Source organism: Lutra lutra, chromosome X, assembly GCF_902655055.1.
Source record: "Lutra lutra chromosome X, mLutLut1.2, whole genome shotgun sequence".
NCBI classification, from domain to species: Eukaryota; Metazoa; Chordata; class Mammalia; order Carnivora; family Mustelidae; genus Lutra; species Lutra lutra.
Window position 1 is genome coordinate 42,606,167 of NC_062296.1, and position 25,336 is coordinate 42,631,502.

At 39.5% G+C, this 25,336-nt stretch overlaps 1 protein-coding gene across 1 annotated transcript in view; it reads left to right on the forward strand.

The window, feature by feature from the left end:
* TCP11X2 (t-complex 11 family, X-linked 2) overlaps window positions 1-21,983 on the forward strand; it is a 43,831-nt gene extending 21,848 nt beyond the window's left edge. The window contains 9 exon segments of the mRNA XM_047716815.1: window positions 3,958-4,088; window positions 6,941-7,061; window positions 8,016-8,236; window positions 8,798-8,821; window positions 9,196-9,332; window positions 17,864-18,081; window positions 18,178-18,359; window positions 19,306-19,469; window positions 21,559-21,983. Coding sequence (XP_047572771.1) covers window positions 8,082-8,236; window positions 8,798-8,821; window positions 9,196-9,332; window positions 17,864-18,081; window positions 18,178-18,359; window positions 19,306-19,469; window positions 21,559-21,791 — 1,113 coding nt within the window. The 5' untranslated portion in view covers window positions 3,958-4,088; window positions 6,941-7,061; window positions 8,016-8,081 and the 3' untranslated portion in view covers window positions 21,792-21,983.
* The last annotated feature ends 3,353 nt before the right edge of the window (window positions 21,984-25,336 follow it).

Here is a 25,336-nt window from a genome sequence, read left to right on the forward strand (position 1 = left end):
TTCTTATGTAATTGGCTGCTCCCATATTGGGGGCACAAATATTTACAATTGTTAGATCACCTTGGTGGATAGTCCCTTTAAGAATTATGTAGTGTCCTTCTGTAGCTCTGACTACAGTCTTTAGTTTAAAATCTAATTTATCTGATATGAGAATCGCTACCCCAACCTTCTTTTGAGGCCTATTGGCATGAAAGATGCTTCTCCATCCCTTCCCTTGCAGTCTGGGTGTATTTTTAGGTTCAAAATGGTTCTCTTGTAGACAACATATGGATGGGTCCTGTTGTTTTATCCAATCTGCAACCCTGTGTCATTTGTTGGGTGCATTTAGGCCATTCACATTGAAAGTGATTATTGATAGATACGTTTTTATTGACATCGTGTTACCTTTGAAGTCTTTCTTTCTGTAGATTGTCTCTATATTTCTGTTCAATGACATTTTTAGGATTTTTTTCTCTTTTATGAACCCCCTTAATATTTCCTGCAGTGTCGGCTTGGTGGTCGCATACTCTTTTAAGCCTTGCCAGTCTTGGAAACTCTTTATCTCTCCATCCATTTTGAATGTCAGTCTTGCTGGATAAAGTATTCTTGGCTACATGTTCTTCTCATTAGTGCCCTGAATATATCTTATCAGCCCTTTCTGGCTTGCCAGGTCTCTGTGGATAGGTCTGACATTATTCTGATGGGCTTTCCTCTTTACCTAAGGAGCTTCTTTGTCCTAGCTGCTTTCAAGATGGTCTGCCTACAGTTATAATTTTTCATTCTTACTATTAGGTGTCTCAAGGACTTTCGAGAATCCATAATCTTGGGGGGAAACCTTTCTGCCTCTAGTACATGAACGCTGGTTCCATTCATGAGATTGGGAAAATTTTCATGGACAACTTGTTCTACTATATCTTCTAGACTTCTTTCTTTCTCCTCCCCTTCAAGGATTCCAATAATTCTGATGTTGGAACATTTCATGGCATCATTTATTTCCCTGATTCTGTTTTCATGGCTTCTAAGCTGTTTGTTCCAGGCTTCCTCCTGATCCTTTCTCTCTATCTGTTGTCCTCCAGATCACTAATTCGATCTTCTGTCTCAGTTACCCTAGCTTTTAGAGAATTTAGATTAGATTGGAACTCATTGAGAGCATTTTGAACATCATCCCTGGTGGCTTTCAGTTCTGCCCTAAGATTGTGAACATCATCCCTGGTGGCTTTCAGTTCTGCCCTAATCAATTCCGTTTTGTCATCCATGGATTTCTCCAACCTAGCTATTGCCTGGATAATTGTTAGCCTGAATTCCTTTTCCAACATATTGTCTATGTCAATAGCCATTAGCTCTGTTGCAGAAGGCTCATCCTCTGTATTTTTCATCTGTTGGGCATTCCTCCTCCTTGTCATTTTGGTGAGAGATGACTGAATGGATGTAGCTGGATGTATTGACCGTGGTGCAGTCAAAGTGCACCCTGGAACGCTTCTGAGCAATCAGGATTCCCCACCCGAACGAGAGAAAAAAGAAAAGAAAAAGAAAAGAAAGAGAGAGAGAGAGAGACAGGAAAGAAAGGGAAGATAAAAGAGAAGGCTCAGCCCAAATGGGCTCCAAGGTAAGATTTATTAAGTATACAAACAAAAACAGACAAACAAAAAGACTGATAAAAGTATATGACAAAGGGGGAAAAATATATATATATGCAGAAAAAGGAAGAACCTTGTCACAAAGAACCCCAAGTATAAGATTTATATACTATCAGGACAAACACAAATACACAGAAACACTGGTGGAAAAAAAAGATGGGAGAGTGGTTATCAATTCTCAGTGTGGGCAAGGAAGGTTATTTTGATTCTTCCTGGATATATCTTAATATCTTTGTTAAAGGACTCAACTTTCCTGAGATAAAGGGGGATTAAAAATTGGTTTACCTATAGGGGTAGCATTGGTTGGGGAAAAGGGGTTACCTTGAAGTTTAACTCTATATGAATATTAGAAATTAAAAATAAAAAAGGACTAAACTAGTCTAAACTAAACTAAAATAAAAAAAAAAAACTAAAAAAATAGAAAAGCAAAAGAAAAACACAGGTACATGTATCAAAAAGTTCAGGTTAGATGGTTATTATGGAATTTGATGTACTGGACATCTCACTGTGATGGTCAATAGGTTAAAAATTATCTATATAAAAAAATGAACTAGAATAGTGGGAACGAGTTATAAATAAAAGTTGCATCTATGAAGTAGTGGTGGTTGTTCTCTTGTCTTTTTTTTTTTTTCTTTCTTGGTTGGTGTTCTGGGGGAGGGACCAGCCACGTGGGTTTCCAGTCAATGATGTTCCTGGAGTTAAGTCCACCCACCCCCTCAAGGGGGTGGGCTCTGAGGAAACGAGTTTTTTCAGGCCTTTGTTCTCTGGAGGATTTTATGTTTGTTCATTTGTTTTCTCTCACCTTGACAGCTTTTGATGGTTTTTGGAGGTTTAGAGGAAAGCAAACTGCACCCCGACCTCCCTCTCAGAGAGAAGCCTCAGTCTGCTTCCCTGTGGGTGCTGCAGAGCCCATATAAATTCCCCCTTGGCCACTGGCAGAGCAGGTTCCATGTCGCGGTCCCTGGGGATGCAGGATCTCCTGCTTGTACCCAAAACCCCAGCAGCGGCAGCTGTCTGGGCAGCTCCAGACCACCAGAGAGGTTCTAAGCAGTGATCTCACACTGAGATTTTCCCACTGGCCTGGGCTGGGAGTGCCTGGTCTTTCCGGGTCTAAGAGCCCTGGATTTAGGCGCACCTCTCTTAGGGGAGGGTGTGGGGCGTGCGCGTCTCAGGCTCGGATAGTATGGCGCGGGTCTAAGAGCACCGGGCTGGGCCTTTGCATACCTCTCTCAGGGGAGAGTGTGGGGCACGCGCTTCTCAGGCTCTGATAGTACAGGCAGCATGCTGCAGGCTGGCAAGGGTCCCAGCCCCTCACGGGTGCTGGACAGCACTCGTTCTCAGGTGCGCTGGCAACTCAGGGACCAAGACCTTGTTTCTCTGCCTTACTCTCTCTGGCTCAGTGCCAGGGGAGGCTGTCCTGGGTCCAGGGACTTAAGCCCCTGTCGTTAGCTGCCCTGATTCCCACAATTTCCCCCCATGATCCTTTGCTCTTTTTGAGGCTTTCAACCAGACTCCAAGTTAATGCTGGTCCCCAGATGCAGGGCACTCTCATATTGGGGTATCACTTTCCAATCGGTCGCCTCTGGGGGCTCCCTCCCCCTTTTGTTCATCTTCCAATATCAGTCTGACGTTCCCACTCTGCTTTACCTGCCCACTGGCATCTTCTGTCCCTGTAGAGATCCAGATGTGTATAATTCTGATCTCAGGCTAATTTCATGGGTGATCAGAGTTCTTTGGTAGGTAATCAGCTCACCCTAGGGTACAGGTTGAAACGGCGCCTCCTCCTACTTCCCCACCATCTTGTCTCCCCCCTTTATTTATTTATTTTTTTTAAATTTCTTTTAGTGTTCCAGAAATAGCAACTTTTAGAAAATTGTTTATTTATTTTAAGTAGGTTCCATGCCCAGCGTGGGGCCCAATATTGGGCTTGAACTCACACCCCTGAGATCAAGACCTAAGCTGAGATCAAGAGTCAGATGCTTAACTGACTAAACCACCCAGGTGCCCCTAGACAATTATTTATTTTATAAACCATAATTTACCAGTGTTTATTTGCTGTTTTTTACTTACTGTTTTAACATTTCAAGCAAAGGGTTCTGAAATCAGTTTCACTTTTTGCTTTTCATAAACTTTTGTTCATGCTTGACTTTTCTGAGAATTCCAATGTTATTGAAGGGCAAAAGTTCAGGAAACCTCAAATACTAGAATGATTGAGTGAATCTATGTAAGATCTGCTTTATGGATCTAAACTTGGGGGCCTTACTTCATTGAGAGAATCTATAAAAAATAGAAATTTTACTTGTATGGGATCTCTGTTAATGACTGCTGTACCTTTTTCCAGAGAGCAGACCTGAAGTATTTTCTGTCACAGATCTGATAGAGACAGTTAATGAAGTTTCTAAACTTAGCATTGCTCATGAAATCATGGTAAACCAACATTTCCATATGGAAGAGTGTTTTACCTCACAACAGGTATGGACTCTTCTATTTTTTTTTTCATTTTACTCCTCCTGTGATAAGTATATAACACAAATGACTCTTGATCAGGATCGAAGCGTTTTTATTAATGCAGTTAATTTTGAGTATGTCTTAAATGGTACCAACAAATAAAACAGAGGAGTGTAATTACCAGTGTAATTATTAGTTTCATGTCAAAGCAGAAAAAATTATATTTAAGCAGGAATTAAACCAAAGATGTTGTCAGAATGTTTATTTTGGTATCCCAGTTAATAATGAAATACGGAGTTAATTTCGATCTTTTTAGACAGCCTTGGAAGAAATAGTTCACAAAAGTTATTCTTTTGTCTACAGATCAAACAGGTACTGGTGAAAAGAGTACCATTCTAATAGTGGTATTGCCAACTCTTCATGAGAAAAAATGTCAGAGAACATTTCTGCCTTATAAGCAGCTTAATAAAAATTTTGGGAATTAAGATCAGAACTACATTGATTAAAGAATGCCTCTCTAAAATGAGGCTTTATTCTGGTTCTTATTAATTACATTCATATTGCAAGACATAAATAAAATTTTATGAATTAAATACTTCTTTTTTTAAGATTGTATTTCTTTGACAGACAGAGATCACAAGTAGACAGAGAGGCAGGCAGGGGTGGGGTGGGGAAGCAGGCTCCCCGCTGAGCAGAGAGCCCGACGTGGGGCCGATCCCAGGACCCTGAGATCATGACCGAGCCAAAGGCAGAGGCCCTAACCCACTGAGCCACCCAGGCACCCCTGAATTAAATACTTCTAATAGCTTGTTAATAGTTAAATGGATAAATTAATTTGTTGTACCCTAACTGTATAGCATTTCTAATTTCCCAGTTTAGGTGTTCTATTTCTAAAACACTTTGCTCTGTGTTTCTTTTGGATCTCCACACTTCTTAGTTTTCCCTTACCTGTTGTTAACAGGTACTCATGCCAAGCACAGGTTTTCCAAAGAGGTTTCCATCAAAATACAAATCTCCTAGCATATTCCTCACCTTTACTATCTCTGAAACTCGAGTTAGATTTTTTCATGCTGGCTAGGGTGCAGAGAAAGTGAAACTAGGAGAGTGAAGATCTGTTAAAGTGGCTGGGGTTGTGGTGGTGATAAGGGGTGGGTAAATGAAGCAGAAGGAATAATACTATTCAGAGCTTGATTTTTAATTGTTCTGTTATTAACAGCCTTATTCTAGTGTAACAATGCAAAAACTATAACAAAAACAAAGTTGAAATAGAATATGGGTTTATCTATTTTGTATATAGATATTGACTATTGGTTTTACCTTTGGTCTTATAAAATAACACTAATTATAGTTACAGATTCTAAGGAAAATCTTATTGTCAGATATTTGTACAACAAACTGAGTACCAACTAGGTGTAAGGAACAATCCTTAATGCTGGGAACATATAGGTGACTAGGATGCTAGCTTTACCACAAGAGGCTTCTGTATCAGAGATAGTCAAATAGTAGATAGCTACTGTGCAATGATAAGTTCTCTGACATCTAGTATATGGAATTCTATGTTTGTGTTCAGCTGCCCAAGGAGTGTCAAGAAAGACTTTCCTCATAAGGTAACACTTGAGTTTTGGAGTATGAATGGGCAGTTTTCAGGTGGTCTGGGGTGGGGGGGGTAGGTGGGGAAGGATTCTCCTGGAACTGGAACTGTCATGTCACAGGCATAGACTAGTGAAAGACATTATATATTCATTTTAAGTAGGTTGTTATTGTTGGAGCAGTGTGTTAGAAGAAGGAAGGCAATGAGGTAGAAGTGACAGAAGAGGATCCTAAAGGGTCTTAGAGACGATGTATCCTGCTGGTGATAGGGAGCCCAGAGAGGACTTCAAATGAGCATGCCAACATGACCAGATGTATATCTTAGAAAAATAATTGATTTTAGCAAGAATATGTGGCATTGCATAAGACTTTGTTGGGGAAGGAAGACCATTTAACAGGCTACTACAATAGTTCATATAGGAAATGACAATAGATAGAGATATTTTGGAAGCAAAATCTCTGGAATTTGGTGACCAAGTAGATAAAATGTTTGAGGAGAAAGCAGTTAGAAGGACTCCAGTACACACCAATTATGTATGTATTATCTCACAAATGGGATTGGTGTGTTGGGAGATGAACTTTGACTTTTTTACCCATTTATCTTTGTAATTGTTTGTAAAAGTTTTAAAAAAATCATGTACATTTTTGTATTTTTTGAGGGAAAAGGGTTAAGCTTTCTGGTTTGCACAAACAAGGAATAGGTTTAAATGGAGATGATAATGAGTAATCAAGGAGGAATTTTTTTCTTAGATTTCAAAATGGAAAGAAAAAGAACATCTAGTTGAACCTATAAGTCTATGGATTTAGAAACTAAGGCATACAGCACTTTACCAAAGAAAGTTAACCATTCTCCCCAAAGGTAACCAGTATTCTGATTATTAACACCACATATTATTTTGCTTGTTTTGAGGTTTTGTATATGGGAGTGTAGAATATAAATTCTTTTTTTGTCTGGAAAAAGAGAAACTAAGGCACACACTTATGTTTGATGCAAAACCAGGGCTAGAACTCAAGGGCTTAACTCCCTACCTAGTTCATGGTTCTTCCTACTGCAGGATGAGAGCTTCTCTGGAACCTTGAGATACCCTCCTGAGAGGATTTGGCTAACATCTTTGCATTTGACACTAAATTTAGTTTATTCATTCAAGAGCTAACTATAGCTCTTGGCTTGGCAATTCTGTGATCTTTCATGATCCTAAATGCTATTTGGGATTTAGGAAATTATTATCCTGATTATGATCAGTTCTTTGGGTAAAGAGCAATTTGCTCATTTAAACTTTTTACAGTTTGGAAGGCAGAATCATGGAGACAATGTACAATGCTTTTTGGGACCATCTGAAGGAGCAACTATTGAGTACTCCCCCTGACTTCACCTGTGCTCTTGAACTTTTAAAAGAACTTAAGGAGATGAGTAACAACCCTCCCATTTGTCGATCTTAAGTTCCTGAGCATACCAAATCTGTGGATTGTTGATGATTATCAATATCTTAAGTTGCATAACGCCCCCCTGAACATGGTCCATTACTTAAATAGACCATCTAGAGAAGCTTTTATTCTTTGCATGATATGAAGCTCAAAAGGTGATATGTTGCTATAATGGCACAGTATGTCATTCAGTTAAAAAGATTTTCAGTAATCACTTACTATGTCTTGTTTTTAAGAAGCACATAAGTGAGTAAAGGATCCTTTGTCCACAAGGGCTTTTGAGCCAAAAGGCTTATACTTTTGAGTCAAAAGGCTATTTCAAGTGACCTTTAATGGTTCCTTTACTTATTTTATCTTTGATCTTTGAAGTAAAAATAATCTAAAAATGTCTTTATTCCTTATTAAGAGTGCTTCAATCACCTTGTGGTGGTGTGTATTTTATATCCTGCACTTATTTTTATAACACTTATTTTTATTCATATTTTAATATCCTTATGATCAGAATATTATATAGCACTATTGTTATTAATGATACCAGTGAAACCTTGAACTATAATTGGCCCCTAAACCGAAAGAGATAATATTCTTTTTTTAAAGATTTTATTTATTTATTTGACAGAGAGAGAGATCACAAGCCAGCAGAGAGGCAGGCAGAGAGAGGGAGGGGGAAGCAGGCTCCCCGCTGAGCAAAGAGCCCAATGTGGAACTCAGTCCCAGGACCCTGAAATCGTGACCTGAGCTGAAGGCAGAGGCCCAACCCACTGAGCCACCCAGGTGCCCCAGAAAGAAATAATATTCTTCTATAAGAAACTTAAAGACCTATTTTCAAGACTTCCAAAAGACATAGACATAGTCTTTGTTTGAAGAAGGATTTTTTATTGGAGAGTGATTGGGTTTCTAAACAATTTGGCTCCATTGATTTTCTTTTATGGACAGATCTTGTTATCACTGCTATTACCACACCAGAACTGCTTAAGAAATTAGATTGAAGAAGCTCTGGACATGGATCTCCTTAAGCAGGAAGCAGAACATGGGGCCCTGGATGTCCCTCATCTCTCTAACTACATTCTCAATTTGATGACCCTCCTATGTGCACCAGTCCGCGATGAAGCAGTGCAGAAACTAGAAAGCATGACAGATCCTGTGCAGTTACTAAAGTGAGAAACGAAATATACTGTCCCTGAAATCTGCCTTAAACAACTATGTCAGAAAACTCTCTCCCTGATACTGTGTTACAGCTCCTGCCTTGTCTAGCTCTTCTATACTGAAGAACTGACTAATACCTTTTTAAAAATTTTTATTTATTTATTTGACACACAGAGAGAGATCACAAGTAGGCAGGGAGGCAGGCAGAGAGAGAGGGAGAAGCAGGCTCCCTGCTGAGCAGAGAGCCTGATGCAGAACTCGATCCTAGGACCCTGAGATCATGACCTGAGCTGGAGGCAGAGGCTTAACCCACTGAGCCACCCAGGCACCCCTGACTAATACCTTTTATTTTGCTCCCTAGACTATTGGCTTTTATTTTCCAAGGACAGACTCTCAAGGCCTTTTTGGTGATCTTCAGATCATTTGTATCCTTTTTAAGAAGTGATGCTAAGAGAGAGTACAATAATTCTTTCTTCCAGAGATTTCAAATAGCCTTTTCCCAAATGTTTTCCTATATATCTTAACTTAAAGCCCATGAGGGGACATCAATGAAGATTATCCTTGTTTCACAGCTGGGAGAATCAAGACCCAGAAAGGTAAATAGTATGCCCAATTAGATAGAAATTTAATTATCATCATTCCGACGCCTCACAGGTGGTTGTTAGGACTTTGGTCATTTTCCTTCCACTGAATACTCATTCTGAGAAGATAGTGGCAATATTGGAAAGAGTTCTACATTGGTAACTAAAAGGACAGAAGACATATTTGTCCTTACCCCTGACAACAATGCACTCTGTGGCTGTTGTCCCCTAACCACAGTGTTCTTATTTGTAAATTGAAGTTGGATTATTGTTTTTAAGGGCCATTTTAATTCTAAAATGCTGGAATTTTAGGAAACCTTGCTTGAGTTCCATCTCTCCACAATAGATTTCCTTTCATAGTGTAAATATTTTATTTCTCCTTATGACAGGGGTATCTTCCATGTTCTGGGCCTGATGAAAATGGACATGGTGAACTATACTATCCAGAGCCTTCGACCCTACCTGCAGGAACATTCTGTCCAGTATGAACAAGCTAAATTTCAGGAACTCCTTGATAAGCAACCTGGTATGTTTAAAATTTAAGTGTAGGAGAAGAGGATTTGACCTTGGGTTTGCCTTCTTACAATGATAAATTTTTTTAAAAATTTTCCTTTATTATGTTATGCTAGTCCCCATACAGTACCTCATTAGTTTTTGATGTAGTGTTCCATGATTCATTGTTTGTGTATAACACCCAGTGCTCCATGCAATATGTGCCATCCTTAATACCCATAACCAGGCTAAAGAATCCCCCCACACCCTCTAAAATCATCAGTTTGTTTCCTGGAGTCTGTAGTCTTTCATGGTTCATCTCCCCCTCTGATTCACCCCCTCTTAATTTTTCCCTTCCTTCTTCTAATGTCCATCATGCTATTCCTTATGTTCCACAAATAAGTGAAACCATATGATAATTGACTTTCCCTGCTTGACTTATTTCACTTAGCATAATCTCCTCCAGTTCCATCCATGTTGATGCAAAAGTTGGGTATTCATCCTTTCTGATGGCTGGGTAATATTCCATGTGTATATGGGCCTTGCCTTTATCCATTTGTCTGTTGAAGGACATCTCAGCTCTTTCCACAGTTTGGCTATTGTGGACATTGCCGCTATGAACATTGGGGTGCATGTGGCTCTTCTTTCCACTGCATCTGTATATTTGGGGTAAATGCCCAGTAGTGCAATTGCTGGGTCATAGGGTAGCTCTAATGTAAACTTTTTGAGGAACCTCCACACTGTTTTCTGAAGTGTCTATATCAACTTGCATTCCCACCAACAGTGTAAGAGTGTTCCCCTTTCTCCACAACAGCTCCAACATTTGTTGTTTCTGGCCTTGTTAATTTTTGCCATTCTAACTGGTGTAAGGTAGTATCTTATTGTTGTTTTGATTTTAATTTCCCTGATGGCTAATGATGATGAACACTTTTTCATGTATCTGTTAGATATTTCTATGTCTTCTTTGAAGAAATGTCTGCTCAAGTCTTCTTCCCATTTTTTGACTTGATTATTTTTTTGGGTGTTGAATTTGAGAAGTTCTTTATAGATCTTGGGTATCAGCCCTTTGTCTGTAGTATCACTTGCAAATATCTTCTCCCATTCTGCTGGTTGCCTCTTTGTTTTGTTGACTGTTTCCTTTGTTGTGCAGAAGCTTTTTATCTTGATAAAGTCCCAAACGTTTATTTTCACTTTTGTTTCCTTTGCCTCTGGAGACCTGTCTTGAAAGAAGTTTCGGTGGCTGGTATTGAAGAGGTTCCTGCCTACGTTCTCCTCTAGGATTTTGAAGGATTCCTGTTTCACACTGCAGTTTTTTAGCCATTTTGATTTTATCTTTGTGTACAGTATAAGGGAATGGTCAAGTTTCATTCTACTGTATATAGTTGTCTTATTTTCCCAGCACCATTTATGCAAGAAACTGTCTTTTTTCCATTGGATATTTTTTCCTGCTTTGTCAAAGATTGTTTGACCATAGAGTTGAGGGTCCATATCTGAGCTCTCCATTCTGTTCCACTGGTCTATGTGTCGGTTTTTGTGCCAGTACCACACTGTCTTGGTGATCACAGCTTTGTAATATAGCTTGAAATCAGGCAATGTGATGCCTCCTGCTTTTTTTTTTTTTCTTTTTCAACATTTCCTTAGTGATTGGGGTCTTTTCCAGTTCTATACAACTTTTAGGATTATTTGTTCCAGCACTTTGAAAAATGTCAATGATACTTTGATTGGGATGGTGTTTAAAGTACAGATTGCTCAAGGAAAAAGTCAAAAAAACAAAGAGGCAACCCACGGAATGGAAGAAGATATTTGCAAATGACAGTGCAGAAAAAAGGTTGATATCCAGGATCTATAAAGAACTCCTGAAACTCAACACACACAAAACAGACAATCATATCAAAAAATGGGCAGAAGATATGGACAGACACTTCTCCAATGAAGACATACAAATGGCTAGCAGACACATGAAAAAATGTTCATCATCACTAGCCATCAGGGAGATTCAAATTAAAACCACATTGAGATACCACCTTACACCACTTAGAATGGCCAAAATTAGCAAGACAGGAAACAACATGTGTTGGAGAGGATGTGGAGAAAGGGGAACCCTCTTACACTGTTGGTGGGAATACAAGTTGGTGCAGCCACTTTGGAGAACAGTGTGGAGATTCCTCAAGAAATTAAAAATAGAGCTTCCCTATGACCCTGCCATTGCACTACTGGGTATTTACCCCAAAGATACAGATGTAGTGAAAAGAAGGGCCATCTGTACCCCAATGTTTATAGCAGCAATGGCCACGGTCACCAAACTGTGGAAAGAACCAAGATGCCCTTCAATGGACGAATGGATAAGGAAGATGTGGTCCATATACACTATGGAGTATTATGCCTCCATCAGAAAGGATGAATACCCAACTTTTATAGCAACATGGACAGGACTTGAAGAGATTATGCTGAGTGAAATAAGTCAAGCAGAGAAAGTCAATTATCATATGGTTTCACTTATTTGTGGAGTATAACAAATAGCATGGAGGACAAGGGGAGATGGAGAGGAGAAGGGAGTTGAGGGAAATTGGAAGGGGAGGTGAACCATGAGAGACTATGGACTCTGAAAAACAATCTGAGGGTTTTGAAGGGGCGGGGGGTGAGAGGTTGGGGGATCCAGGTGGTGGGTATTGGAGAGGGCACGGATTGCATGGAGCACTGGGTGTGGTGCAAAAATAATGAATACTGTTACGCTGAAAAATAAAAAAAAAATTAAAAAAAAAGTACAGATTGCTCTGGGCAGCATAAACATTTTAACAATGTTTATTCTTCCAATCCATGAGCATGAAATGTTTTTCCATCTTTTTGTGTCTTCTTCAGTTTCTTTTCCATATTTTGTGTCTTCTTCAATTTCTTTCATGAGTGTTTTGTAGTTCCTTGAGTATAGATCCTTTATCTCCTTTGTTGGGTTTATTCTAAGGTATCTTATGGGTCTTGGAGCTATTGTAAATGGAATAGATTCTCTAATTTCCCTTTCTATAGCTACATTGTTTGTGTAAAGAAAGCAACTCACTTCTGTGCATTTATTTTGTATCCTGCCACATTACTGAATTGTTGTATGAGTTCTAGTAATTTGGGGATGGAGTCTTTTGGGTTTTCCACATAAAGTATCATGTCATCTGCAAAGAGAGTGAGTTTGACTTCTTCTTTGCCAATTTGAATACATTTTATTTCTTTTTCTTGTCTGATTGTTGTTTCTAGGACTTCTAGTACTATGTTGAACAATAGTGATGAGAGTGGGCATCCCTGTTGTGTTCCTAATTTCAATGGAAAGGCTCACAGCTTTTCCCCACTGAGATTGATATTCACTGTGGGTTTTTCATAGATGGATTTTATGAAGTTGAGGAATGTTCCCTCTATCCCTATACCCTGAAGAGTTTAATTACAAAAAGATGCTGTATTTTGTCAAATGATTTGTCTGCAACAATTGAGAGGACCATGTGATTCTTCTCTCTTCTCTTACTTATGTGTTCTATCACATTGTTTTGCCATTGTCAAACCATCCTTGCATCCCAGGGATAAATGCCACCTGGTCATGGTGGATAATCCTTTTAATGTGCTGTTGGATCCTATTAGCTAGGATCTTGTTGAGAATCTTGGCATCCATATTCATCAGGGATATTGGTCTGAAATTCTCTTTGATGGGGTCTTTGCCTGATTTTGGGATCAAGGTAAAGCTGGCCTCATAGAAAGAGTCTGGAAGTTTTCCTTCCATTTCCATTTTTTGAAACAGCTTCAGGAGAAGAGGTATTATTTTTTCTTTGAATGTTTGGTAGAATTCTTCAGGGACTGCAACAGGCCCTGGACTCTTGTTTTTTGGGAGGTGTTTGATCAATGCTTCAATCTCATCACTAGTTATTGATCTATTCAAGTTTTCAATTTTTCCCATTTCAGTCTTCATAGTTTATAAGTTTCCAAGAATGAGTCAATTTCTTCCAGGTTGCTTAATTTATTGTCATATAGCTATTGATAATAATTTCTGATAATTGTACTTATTTCCTTCATATTAGTTGTTATCTCTCCCTTTTCATTGATAATTTTATTAATTTGGGTCCTTTCTCTTTTCTTTTGGATAAGTCTGGCCAGTGGTTTATTGATCTTATTAATTCTTTCAAAGAACCAGGTTCTAGTTCCATTAATGAGTCCTACTGTATTTTTGGTTTCTAATTCATTGATCTCTGCTTTAATCTTAATTATTTCCATTCTCGTGTGTGGATTAGGTTTAATGTGTTGTTGATTCTCCAGATCTTTAAAATGTAAAGATAGTTTATGCATTTGGGATTTTTCTATTTTTTTTTTAATTTCTTTCCAGTGTTCCAGGATTTTTCTGTTTTCTTGAATGAAGCTTGAATGGCTATGTATTTTCCCCTTAGGACTGCCTTTGCCATATACCATATGTTTTGGATTGATGTGTCTTTGTTCTTATTGGTTTCCATGAATTGTTTAAGTTTGCCTTTGATTTCCTGGTTGACCCAAACATTCTTCAGCAAGATGGTTCTTGAGCTTCCAAGTATTTGAATTCCTTCCAAACTTTTTCTTGTGGTTGAGTTCCAGTTTCAAAACACTGTAGTCTGAGAATATGCAGGGAATAATCTCAATATTTTGGTATTGGTTGAGCCCTAATTTGTGACCCAGCATGTAGTCTATTCTGAATAAAGTTCCATGCATACTTGAGAAGAATGAGTATTCCGTTGTTTTAGGGTGGAATGTTCTGTATAAATCTATGAGGTCCACTGGGTCCAGTGTGTCATTCAAAGCTCTTGTTTCTTTTTTTATTTTCTGCTTAGAATACCTGTCTATTGCTGAGAGTGGAGTGTTGAGGTCTCCTACTGTTAATGTGTTCTTATCAATTTGTCTCTTTATTTTGGTTAACAGCTGGCTTATGTAGTTGGTTGCTCCATGTTGGGGGCATAGATATTTCCAATTCTTATATCTTCTTGTGGTTAGACCCTTTAAGAACTATGTAGTGTCCTTCTGTATCTCTAATTACAGTCTTTAGCTTAAAATCTAATTTGTCTGATATGAGAATTGCTACTCCAGCTTTCTTTTGAAGTCTGTTGGTATGAAAGATGGTTGTACATCCCTTCACTTTCAGCCTGGGTGCATCTTTAGGCTCAAAATGAGTTTCTTGTAGACAGCATGTGGATGGATCCTGTCTTTTTATCCAAACTGCAACCCTGTGTCATTTTATGGGAATGTTTAGGCCGTTCATGTTGAGAGTGATTATTAAAAGATATGATTTTATTGTCATCATGTTGCTTGTGCAGTCCTTTTCTCTATAGATTGTATTTGTTTATTTCTGTTCTATATCACTGTTGGGATCTTTCTCCTTTTATAGAACCCCCTTAATATTTCTTGCAGGGCTGTCTTAGTGGTCACATACTATTTCAGTCTCTGCTTGTCCTGGGAACTCCTTATCTCTTCATTCATTCTGAATGACAGCCTTGCTGGATAAAGAATTCTTGGTTCCATATTTAGTATCCTGGATATGTCTTGCCAGGCCTTTCTGGTTTACCAGGTCTCTGAAGACAGGTCTGACATTATTCTGACATTCCTCCCTCTGTATGTAAGGAATCTCTCCCTCGTAACTGCCCTTAAAATGGTTTCCTTGGTACTAAGATTTGTGAGTTTTACTATTACATACCTGGATGTCAATCTGCTCTCCTTGCTCTTAGTTGTGTTCTCTCTGCCTCTAGGACAAAAATGCTTGTTTCATTCCCCAGATTAGGGAGGTTCTCAGCTATGATTTGCTCAAATATATCTTCTAGTGCTCTCCCTTTCTCCACACCCTCAGGGATCCCAATATTTCCAACATTGGAATGTTTCATGACGTCATTTATTTCTCTAATTCTGTTTTCATGGATTTTGAACTGTTTGCTCCAGGCCTCCTCCTGCTTCTTTTCTATCAGTTTGTCTTCCAGATCACTAATTCATTCTTCTGCCTCATTTACCCTGACTGTTAGAGTATCTAAATTAGATTGTATCTCATTGATAGCATTTTTAAGTTCTGCCAGATCCACTCTCATTACTGCCCTTAGCAAATCTATGTTGCCATTAATAGTTTTCTCCAGACTATTGTCTTCATAACTGCTACCCTGAAGTCTGTTTCTGACATCTCACTTAGATCCATATCCATTAGATCTGTGGGAGAGACCATTGTCTCTAGGTCTTTTCTTTGTTAGGAGTTCCTCCTCCTAGTTATTCTGTTGAGTTGTATTTGAGAGGTATACAACCAAAAATATCAACCACAATACAGACAAGGTGCACCCTGGGAAGGTTTGGAACAATTGGAAGTCACCACCAAAAAGAAAAAAAAAAAGGCCAAAATGAGACCTAAGAGTAAGCTTTATAAAGTACAAAATCAAAAACAAACAAAAAGACCGACAAAACAAACAAGCAAAAAACAAAAACAAAAACAAAAACAGATAAACCCAAAATAAAAAGGGGGGTTGACAGGAAGGTGGCTATAATCCCTTGATGTGGGCAAAGAAGGGTATTTCAATTCTTCCTGGGTGTATTTTGTTCTCTTTGTTAGAGAACTGTACTTCTCAGAGATACAGGGAAACTAAAACTGATATGTGTGTGTGTGCAAGTATATGTGTATGCATATATATATATATATATATATATATATATATATATATAAAATATTGAGTAGGAAAAAGGAGTACATTGAAGCTAATGTCTGTATATATATAAAAAGAAAAAAATACATGTATGAAAAAGTTCAAGTTAAAAAGTTACTATGGAATATGTTATATTAAACATCTAGTTGAAAGGATAAATAGGTAAAAAGCATGAAACATGAGAAAACATTTAAAAAGAGAGAGAGAAAAGTTGTATTTAAGGAAGAGACAGGCTGTGAGGCAAAACAATGAGGTTAATACACTGTTTTCCCCTGGTGTTGGTGTTTTACAGTTTTATGGGGACCCTGTGGTGGTTGTCCTCTTGTTCTTTCAGCTTGTCTTCTGGAGGGAGGGGGCTGCCACATTGCTTTTCAGTTAACCCTGCTTTGGCTGAGTTGCCCTGCCCCTTATCAAGGGGCTAGGCTCCATGGAAACCGGTTTTCCAGGCTTTTGTTCTCTGGAGGCTTTTGTCCTCTGGTGGCTTTTCTCACCTTTGCCTTTTCAGAGGGTCAGAGCAAAATAAACTGTCCACACCTGGACCAGTGCCTCAGAGGGAAGCCACAGTCTGCTCTTCCCTGAATCCTTCAGAATACACAGACACCCCTCTGCAAATGCCATTTAATACTGCAGCCTCCCACAGGTTATGTGCCCCCAGTGACCCTCTCAGTGGTCAACGAAGGCCCCAGCTTATCTCTATACCCCAGTGCCACCAAAACTGGGAGATATCCCAGTGAAGGCAACCTGTGCCCCAGCCATTGCCATTCCTGGAACAATGGGCTCCAGTCCAAGCCAGGTCCTCTTGGTGGTAGCAGCAGGAGCTGCCAGTCCCAGAGACTACTGACTCAAGTCTGCACCAGCTAGCAGGTGGCTGCTGTGGTGGATCCTTGGGCTGTGGGCTTAGGTCTGTGCCTGGAGGTACCTGGTCCCAATATCTGCCCCTTAGGACCCCTTGTTCTTTTTGAGTGCTGTTATCAGTCCCTTCCTGTCTCACAACTGCGGGTCTCCAAGCTATCACTGGTCCCCAAGTGCAGGGTGCTTTTGCACTGTGGTATACTTTCCAGTGGCTAGCTTCTTGTGGTCCCCTCCCCCCTCCATTTATGCTTTGACATCTGTCTGTGCAATGACAACTCCATCCTCCGTACCTCTCAACTGATGATCCCCTGCCCCTGTATAATCTTACATCTTAGACTGATTTCATGGGTGTTCAGAGTGGCTTGGCAGATATCTAACTAAATTAAGGGGACTGCTTGAAATGGAATCCCCTACTCCTCCACCATCTTGCCCTCCTCTCAATAAGATATTTTCTAATTTTTGAATAAAATTTCTTTTTTTCCAAAGGAAAAAGATTTAATATAAAGATTTAAGATTCACATTGTGATAAATGATCTAAAACTGAATACCTTATTGTGATAAAATTTCAACTTCTGCGTTTTTTTCCTATTTAACTTATCTTGCCACCTTTTTTTCCCCTGTTTTTCTTTTACTTTCACCCCACCTCTCCCTGTCTATGGTTACACTGACAGATTCCATTCCTCTTCCCAGTAGTTTAGAAAGCCTACTCTTCCACAAGCTACAAGGATTAACACTAATTTTAACACATCCTTTAATTTTACCAACATCTAAGTAGTATCTGTATCCTTCTTTTCCCCTACTCCCCATGTATTCTGTTCACAGTCCATCCTTCTGGGTAGAGATGTGGCATTTTAATTTCATTTTCCTTTTTTACACTTGCTGTGGGAGGAAGGTAATATATATTGTGAATAAAAGTTTCTTTTTTGAGTAAGAGGTAGTGAAAAATATTTCTCTAAGACAGAAGATCCTACAAAGTAATATTTATGGACAAAGAGTATATTTTAAAACCTTAGCTTTTAACCCTTATATATTCTCTTTTGTGTCATAGGTCTCCTTGATTGCACCACGAAATGACTAACCAAAGCAACAACAGACCTCACTACAACATCTCCAAGTTCTCTTGGCTCTTCCAGCTCCTCCAGCTTGGATCGTTCACCTCCAAATTGGGCAACTAACAACTCAGAAATCCCCAATCCCACAATGGTGCTATACCAGGGTTACCTGAATCTTCTTCTCTGGGATCCTGACAATGATGATTTCCCTGAGGTAAGAATGTGTGTTAGAGCATTGCTTTTTTTGTTTTGTATTTAATGTCTCTACTAGAACCCTCCTCTCCTGACCTAGTCTTCCCTCTTTCAAAAGACTCTGCTGATGGATAGAATATGGCTACAGGAGATGGAGTCCCAGTTGCACCAGTTAACCATCCTGGCCTCAGTCTTGCTAGTAGCCAGAAGTTTCTCTGGTAATGTTTTATTCAGCTCACCTGAATTTGTGAATAAACTGAAACACATAACCAAGGCCCTGACAAAAGAATTTAACTCCAGGTAAGCTTCATAGACAGATCTTTTTTTAGAGTTGAAAATAATATATGGTTTTGGGGGCATAGGCAGATAATGTAATTATTGGTTATTTGTCATCACACACCACAAAAAGGACCTTGGGAACCACCTGCAATGATTGTTGGTGCCTTTTTTTTTTAAGATTTTATTTATTTATTTGACAGAGAGAGATCACAAGTAGACAGAGAGGCAGGCAGAGAGAGGGAGGGAAGCAGGCTCCCTGCCGAGCAGAGAGCCCGATGCGGGACTCGATCCCAGGACCCTGAGATCATGACCCGAGCCGAAGGCAGCGGCTTAACCCACTGAGCCACCCAGGCGCCCTGTTGGTGCCTTTTGATAAGTCATATTGAGGCTTGGGATAGAGAAAATAAAACTTCTTCCCAAGAGGAGAGTGTGGAGGCTAGTTTACTACAAAGCATTCATTATCATGTTTTCTAAAAATGAGTCATTACATATTTGAATGGGTGACACTGGGTTTGTGTATGCATATCCAGAAGTTTATCAATTGATCATTAATATTGATTTATCATCACTGCATGTAGGGTACCACAACCAAAATAAAAAGAGAAATCAGAAATTTAGGTCTCTTAACTTATTTATAATTTAACTGATGAAATAGAAAAAATACAACTATGGAAAATCCCCCAAGAAAATCTTAAAAAAAATATTTAAGGAACTAAAGTATACTGAGTGGGTTCAATCATAGACCTCAACCCTTATCCAATTTATCTTGTTTCTTTTTGAAGTCTAAAATAGTGCTATATTTGTGAATTTGTTGTCACCTTGAGAGTAACAATGAAGGTTTTTAATCTGTCCATGGGGTCCTACTGTCTACTAATGGTGGGGGCTTAGAGTGGACCAGCCTTCTGTTAGGGGCTCTCTGGGCTTTGACCCTATGCCAGGGCCATTCTGCTTTCTGTCCATTATCTAGGCCTCAAGAGACTATGGTGAGTGTGAGTGAACAACTGTCCTGGGAAATCCATCAAGGACTCAAAGACATGGACTTTACTGCCCCGAGCAGTGAAAACACATCATCTCTTATAGGCCAACTCCAGAATATTGCCAAGAAAGAGAACTGTGTTCATAACATCATTGGTAAGAGTCCCACAGTAGTAATAGGGAGGGGTGTCAAGAATGTTTAGGATGAGGAGGTAGACTTAACGTTGGAAGCCAGTTACTGAAACACTTAACAATAGAAAAGCATGATTATTGGGAAAATCTTTGGGCTTTAGTTTTCTCATCTATAATATGCAGGATTGAAATGGATCTCTTTCAGTTTGAAGAGTGAATGTGTGGTTTTAAGGTGAACCTGCAACTAAGATATGTACTTTGCAGGTGTGAAATACTGTCCCCTCAACCCTACCAAGTCATCCCTGGTCATTTTCTAGCTATAGTCCAAGATCTATGATGGAAAACCATTTGCTTTAAAAGTTACTGCGTGGGCTTCTACTCCCCTCCAAGGAACTGATACGGACTTAGGTTGTAGGACATATTCCATGCTGGAAAGGAAGCAGTGAACTTGGTGAGCTTTCTTCTAACTTTTGCATCTTAACAGTCTGATTTGGATGTGTGGGCACTGGTTGCAATGTATGCCTTTTTTTCCCCACATATATTTTATTTATTGAGGTATATTTCATATATGTCTTTTTAAAAAAATTTTTGTTAATTTCAGGGGTATAATTTAGTGATTCATCAGTTGCATATAACACTCAGTGCTCATTACATCAAGTGCCCTCTTTAATGCCCATCACCCACTTACTCCATTCCTTCACCCACCTCCCCTTCAGCAACACTCAGCTTGTTCCCTATAGTTGAGTCTCTTATGGTTTGCCTCCCTCTCTGTTTTTATCTTTTTATAATTTTCCTTCCCTTCCTCATGTTCATCTGTTTTTTTCCTTAAATTCCACATACAAGTGAAATCATATAATAATTGAATCTCTCTGACTTATTTTGCTTAACATAATACCCTCCAGTTCTATCCATGTCATTGCAAATGGCAAAATTACATTTTTTTAATGGTTGAGTAATATTTCATTGCCAAGGGAGAAACAGTTTCCCTTTTGGACAAGAAGCCTGATGCAGGACTCTATCGCTGGGTCCTGAAGTCATGATTTGAGCTGAAGGCAGATGCTTAACTGACTGAGCCATGCAGGCGACCCTAACATACAGATCTTCAATGACATTTTGATGAATTTGGAGAATGTATGGGTGCACAATGCCTCACCCCATTGAGATATGGAACTTATCATTACTCACAAAGTGTTCTTGTGCTTCGCCCAGACAGTCCTGCAACATTCCCTATCCCACAACCACTGTTCTGATTTATCATCATAGATTGGTTTGACTGTCCTAGAATTGCACATAAATGGAATCATGCATTATGTTCTGTTTTGCATTTAGCCACTTTCACTTAACATAGTGTTTTAGAGATTCATCCACGATTGTGGCAGAGATCTGTGGTTCCTTCCTTTTTATTGTTGAGCAGTGTTCCAGCATATGAATATACCACCATTTCTTTAGCCATCTGTCTGTTGGTTTGGGTTGTTTCCAGTTTGGGGCCATTATGGATAGAGCTTCTTATTTATTTATTTATTTATTTATTTATTTATTTATTATTTAATTCCTTTTCAGTGTAACAGAATTCATTGTTTATGCACCACACCCAGTGCTCCATGCAATACGTGCCCTCTGTAATACCCACCACCTGGCTCCCCCAACCTCCCACCCCCCGCCCCTTCAAAACCCTCAGATTATTTTTCAGATTCCATAGTCTCTCATGGTTCATCTCCCCTTCCAATTTCCCTCAACTCCCTTCTCCTCTCCATCTCCCTATTTCCTCCATGTTATTTGTAATGTATGCCCTTTTAACGTCAGGTACAATATCTGATATCCTCTTGTTAGGTCAGTGCATACCAGGAGCTCACTTAAAACCACACAATCTTATGAACATCCAGAAATTTGCTAGCTGAACATCTTTTGATCATGCATTGTTTTTGTGAGCTTGATAGCGTCGTCTTTTCCAAAATGAAGCAAACAAATCTTATTTATACAGTTTATCCAAATGAATGGGTTTGTCAGTGAATATCTTAGTTAACTTTCATGAGCAGAGAGTACAAGAGCATTGTGAATTTCTCCTGAAACCTCTTTGATCTTCCCCCTTTTCCTTGTTTTTCCTTGCTCACAGATCAGCGAATCCGTTTGTTTCTCAAATGTTGTTTGGTTCGTGGCATGCAGGAGTCTCTGGGAGACTTCCCTGGAGGCCTTAGTCTCATTGAAGGGGAACTGGCCGAACTAGGCTGGAAATTTTTCAATTTGATGCATCACAATCAACAGGTATTTAGTCCCTACTATGCTGGAATCCTAAGAAATATTATCCCTCCAGCCCAGGCACAAGAAACAGAAATGGAGTCTGTCTGATAATGCTGGACCCCAGCTATGGCAACAGGGACCAAGGAGAGAGGGCTCAGCATGTTCCTGGGATGACATCACCTGTGGCCAGCAGAGCAGCTAGTCCTCTTCCTCACTACAGCCAGGACACAGAGATGAAGGGTTCAAGAAAGTAACACCAACTGGTTCAACCTCCTTTATTAATAAACTTCCAAGCTGCAAGAAAACATCATTTCCTTTTGTGCTGCAACTGAATCTAGATTCTGTATTCTTATATTCTAATTATCTGAGAAGTCAGTGGACCCTTAGTTTTCCTTTTACTGACTGATAATTCTTCAGTATGCTGATGGTTGAGCAAACATCAGGGCACCAGGTGCTGACATTATTTTCCATAATAGAAAATAATTTCCTTGAGGGCTATGAAAAGTCTTTGTGGAATGGAATTATCTAAAGTATGAATATATAGGCTCAGGGAGTCAGAAAATTACTGAGCTACAGATCAAGAGAGGGCATAGAACCCCATTTCCAGTGTCAAATTTCCCTATCATTTTAAATGATGTAGCAATAGTAAGAGCCCCCACCTCCTGTACTGGAGTGTGGCATGAAGCAGTGTGAAAACTGGGGACTAGATGTAAGTTGATATTGTCTGCTAACAAGCATTCAGTTGAGGACAGTTCTCAGCCTCCACAGGACTTATGTATCTCAATTGATCCTGAGGGTGAGGTTTGGAGTCTCCGATAGTAACGCCAAATCTAAGCATTTGGTCAGTGACTGACTTGCCTCAGGTTCATCCCTAGAACTGCTCTACAGCTTATTTTATTTCTTATTTCCACATCTCTAGGCTTAGGACACCCCATTCTTCTTGACAGAGGTGATGTGGGTATTCAAGGGTGGAAGCAGCCACCACACTTCTCATTTGCAACCTGGAACTCTAACTACAAGGCTATGATTATCATCTCAGCTGGAATCACACATGACAAATGTTCTAGTTCCACAAGGACCTGGGCTTGTTTTCTGAGATTGTAGAGATTCATCCTATCATTCTTAGGCCAACTGCAACAGACCAACAGCAATCTAGGAGATTAAGGAAAAAATTCACTTTGGATTTTGACCTGTTTGGAATGGACAGGGAAAAATAAAAATTTACTTATGGGATATTATAACTGGTAAAAAAAAATGCCCTCACTGTTTCAAGGGATGGAAAGAACTGAGGATAATTTACTTAACTCAAAAAAACATAACAGATGGAATTTGAGTTCCATTAGTCCCAAAGCAATTTCTCCAGAGGTGGATCCCAGATGGGTAATACAGCTAGGCTAATGGAGTGATATTTTTACTTTGGATGGATATAGGAAACAGAGGAGCTGAGGAATGGATTATTCAGGAATTCTAATCTTGTGACTTAGTCTCAGAAAAGTGACAAATGCTGGTGAGTGTGGTATATGTAATGCCAGGTAGTGAACTTTGTCTAGTTGGATTTTCAAATTTGATTTGCCAATATTTATACAATTTAAAAAAATCTTAATTTGGGGGCACCTGGGTGGCTCAGTTGGTTTAGCATCTGACTTTGGCTAACGTCATATCAGGGTCCTGGGATCCACTCTCCCAACCCATGTGTCAGGCTCCCTGCTCAACAAGGAGTCTGCTTTTCCCTCCTCCCTCCTCTCCCCTTGCTCAAGCTCTCATAAATAAATAAATAAATAAATAAATAAAATCTTTTTAAAAATCTTTATCTTGGAAACCTGATTATCTTAGAAAAATGTTCTCTGAAAGGATCTTTACAGAGATGAGTAGGTACTTGGTGGATATAGACATTAGGCTGAAATGACATTAGGCTGTTTTATGCTTTCTAATTCCAATCCCAGATAACTAATTTCTTAGAGGTTCTGAGTTTGTTCTCCATGTACACATGGAGGAGAAAGGAACCTTAATACTAAACAAGATAAAATATCTCCATTCAATCCTTCTCACTGTTTAGGGATTCTACATATATATATATAATTTGTAGTACATGCACATTCTTAAAAAAAGACATGGTGAAAAGTCAATTTCTCTCCCACCCCTGTGTCTCATTCCTCCTAGCTAGAGGAAATCAAGACTTTTGGTGCCTTCTTCCAGAAATACTCTATGCAAATGCAAGTACATATTATAATAACATGTAACATTTATGAGCACCTATGTGCCAGGGGCTCTTCTGACCTCTCTACATACACAGTTTATTCCTTTACAGTTTGTCTCCAGCTTATTTTTATAGTACTCATGTAGTGTAGCACAAGAGATTCTAATTAGGAATTAGAACTTGTTTTGGTTTTTTTTGGTTGTTTGTTTGTCTGCTCTGACTGAATGAATAAGAGAAAATCTTTTAAATTTTATGGGCTTTTTCTTTTTCTTCATCTAAAAATTTGTGTATTGGACTAAATCAGTGATTGTATTATTTAATCCTACATGGTCATTAAAAAAAAATTTTAAAAAAAGGAGGGAGGAGTCAAGATGGCAGAGAAGTAGCTGGCTGAGACTACTTCAGGTAGCAGGAGATCAGCTAGATAGCTTATCTAAAGATTGCAAACACCTACAAATCCAACAGGAGATCAAAGAGAAGAAGAACAGCAATTCTAGAAACAGAAAATCAACCACTTTCTGAAAGGTAGGACTGGCGGACAAGTGAATCCAAAGCGACAGGAAGATAGACCACGGGGGGAGGGGCCGGCAAGCGGCGGAGCAATGGAGTACAAAATCAGGACTTTTAAAAGTCTGTTCCGCTGAGGGACATCGCTCCGGAGGCTTAACCGGGGTGAAGCCCACGCGGGGTCAGCAGGGTCAGCGTGGCCTCAGGTCCCGCAGGGTCACAGAAAGATTGGGGGTGTCTGAGTGTCGCAGAGCTTACAAGTATTAGAACGGGGAAGCCAGCTACAGAAACAGAGCCGAGGAGTGAGCTCTAAGCTCCGGGTTACCTTGAACTGGTCGCAGGCTTGGTCAGCTTGGAGCGTGGCCGGAGGCTAGGGTGATGGGAGTAATTGGGCGCTGTTCTCTGAGGGCGCACTGAGGAGTGGGGCCCTGGGCTCTTGGCTCTTCCGGGCTGGAGACGGGGAGGCCACCATCTTCATTCCCATCCTCTGGAACTCTACGGAAAGCACTCAGGGAACAAAAGCTCACGAAAGCAAACCCGAGCGGATTACTTAGCCCGGCCCCTGGTAAGGGCAGTGCAACTTCACCTGGGGCAAAGACAGTTGAGAATCACTACAACAGTCCCCTCCCCCAGAATATCAACAAGAAATCCAGCCAGGACCAAGTTCACTTACCGAGGAGTGCAGTTTCAATACCAAGGAGAGCGCGGAATTCCAGAGGAGGAGAAAGCAAAGCACGGAACTCATGGCTTTCTCCCCAAGATTCTTTAGACTTGCAGTTAATTTAATTTTTTTCTTTTGCAATTTTTTTTCTCTTCTTCTGCCAAATTTTTTAAAACTTTTACCCTTTTCTTTTTAAACGTTTTTTAGCTAGTTTACCATATATATATATATATATATATATATATATATATATATATATATACATTTTTATATTTTTTCTTTATTCGT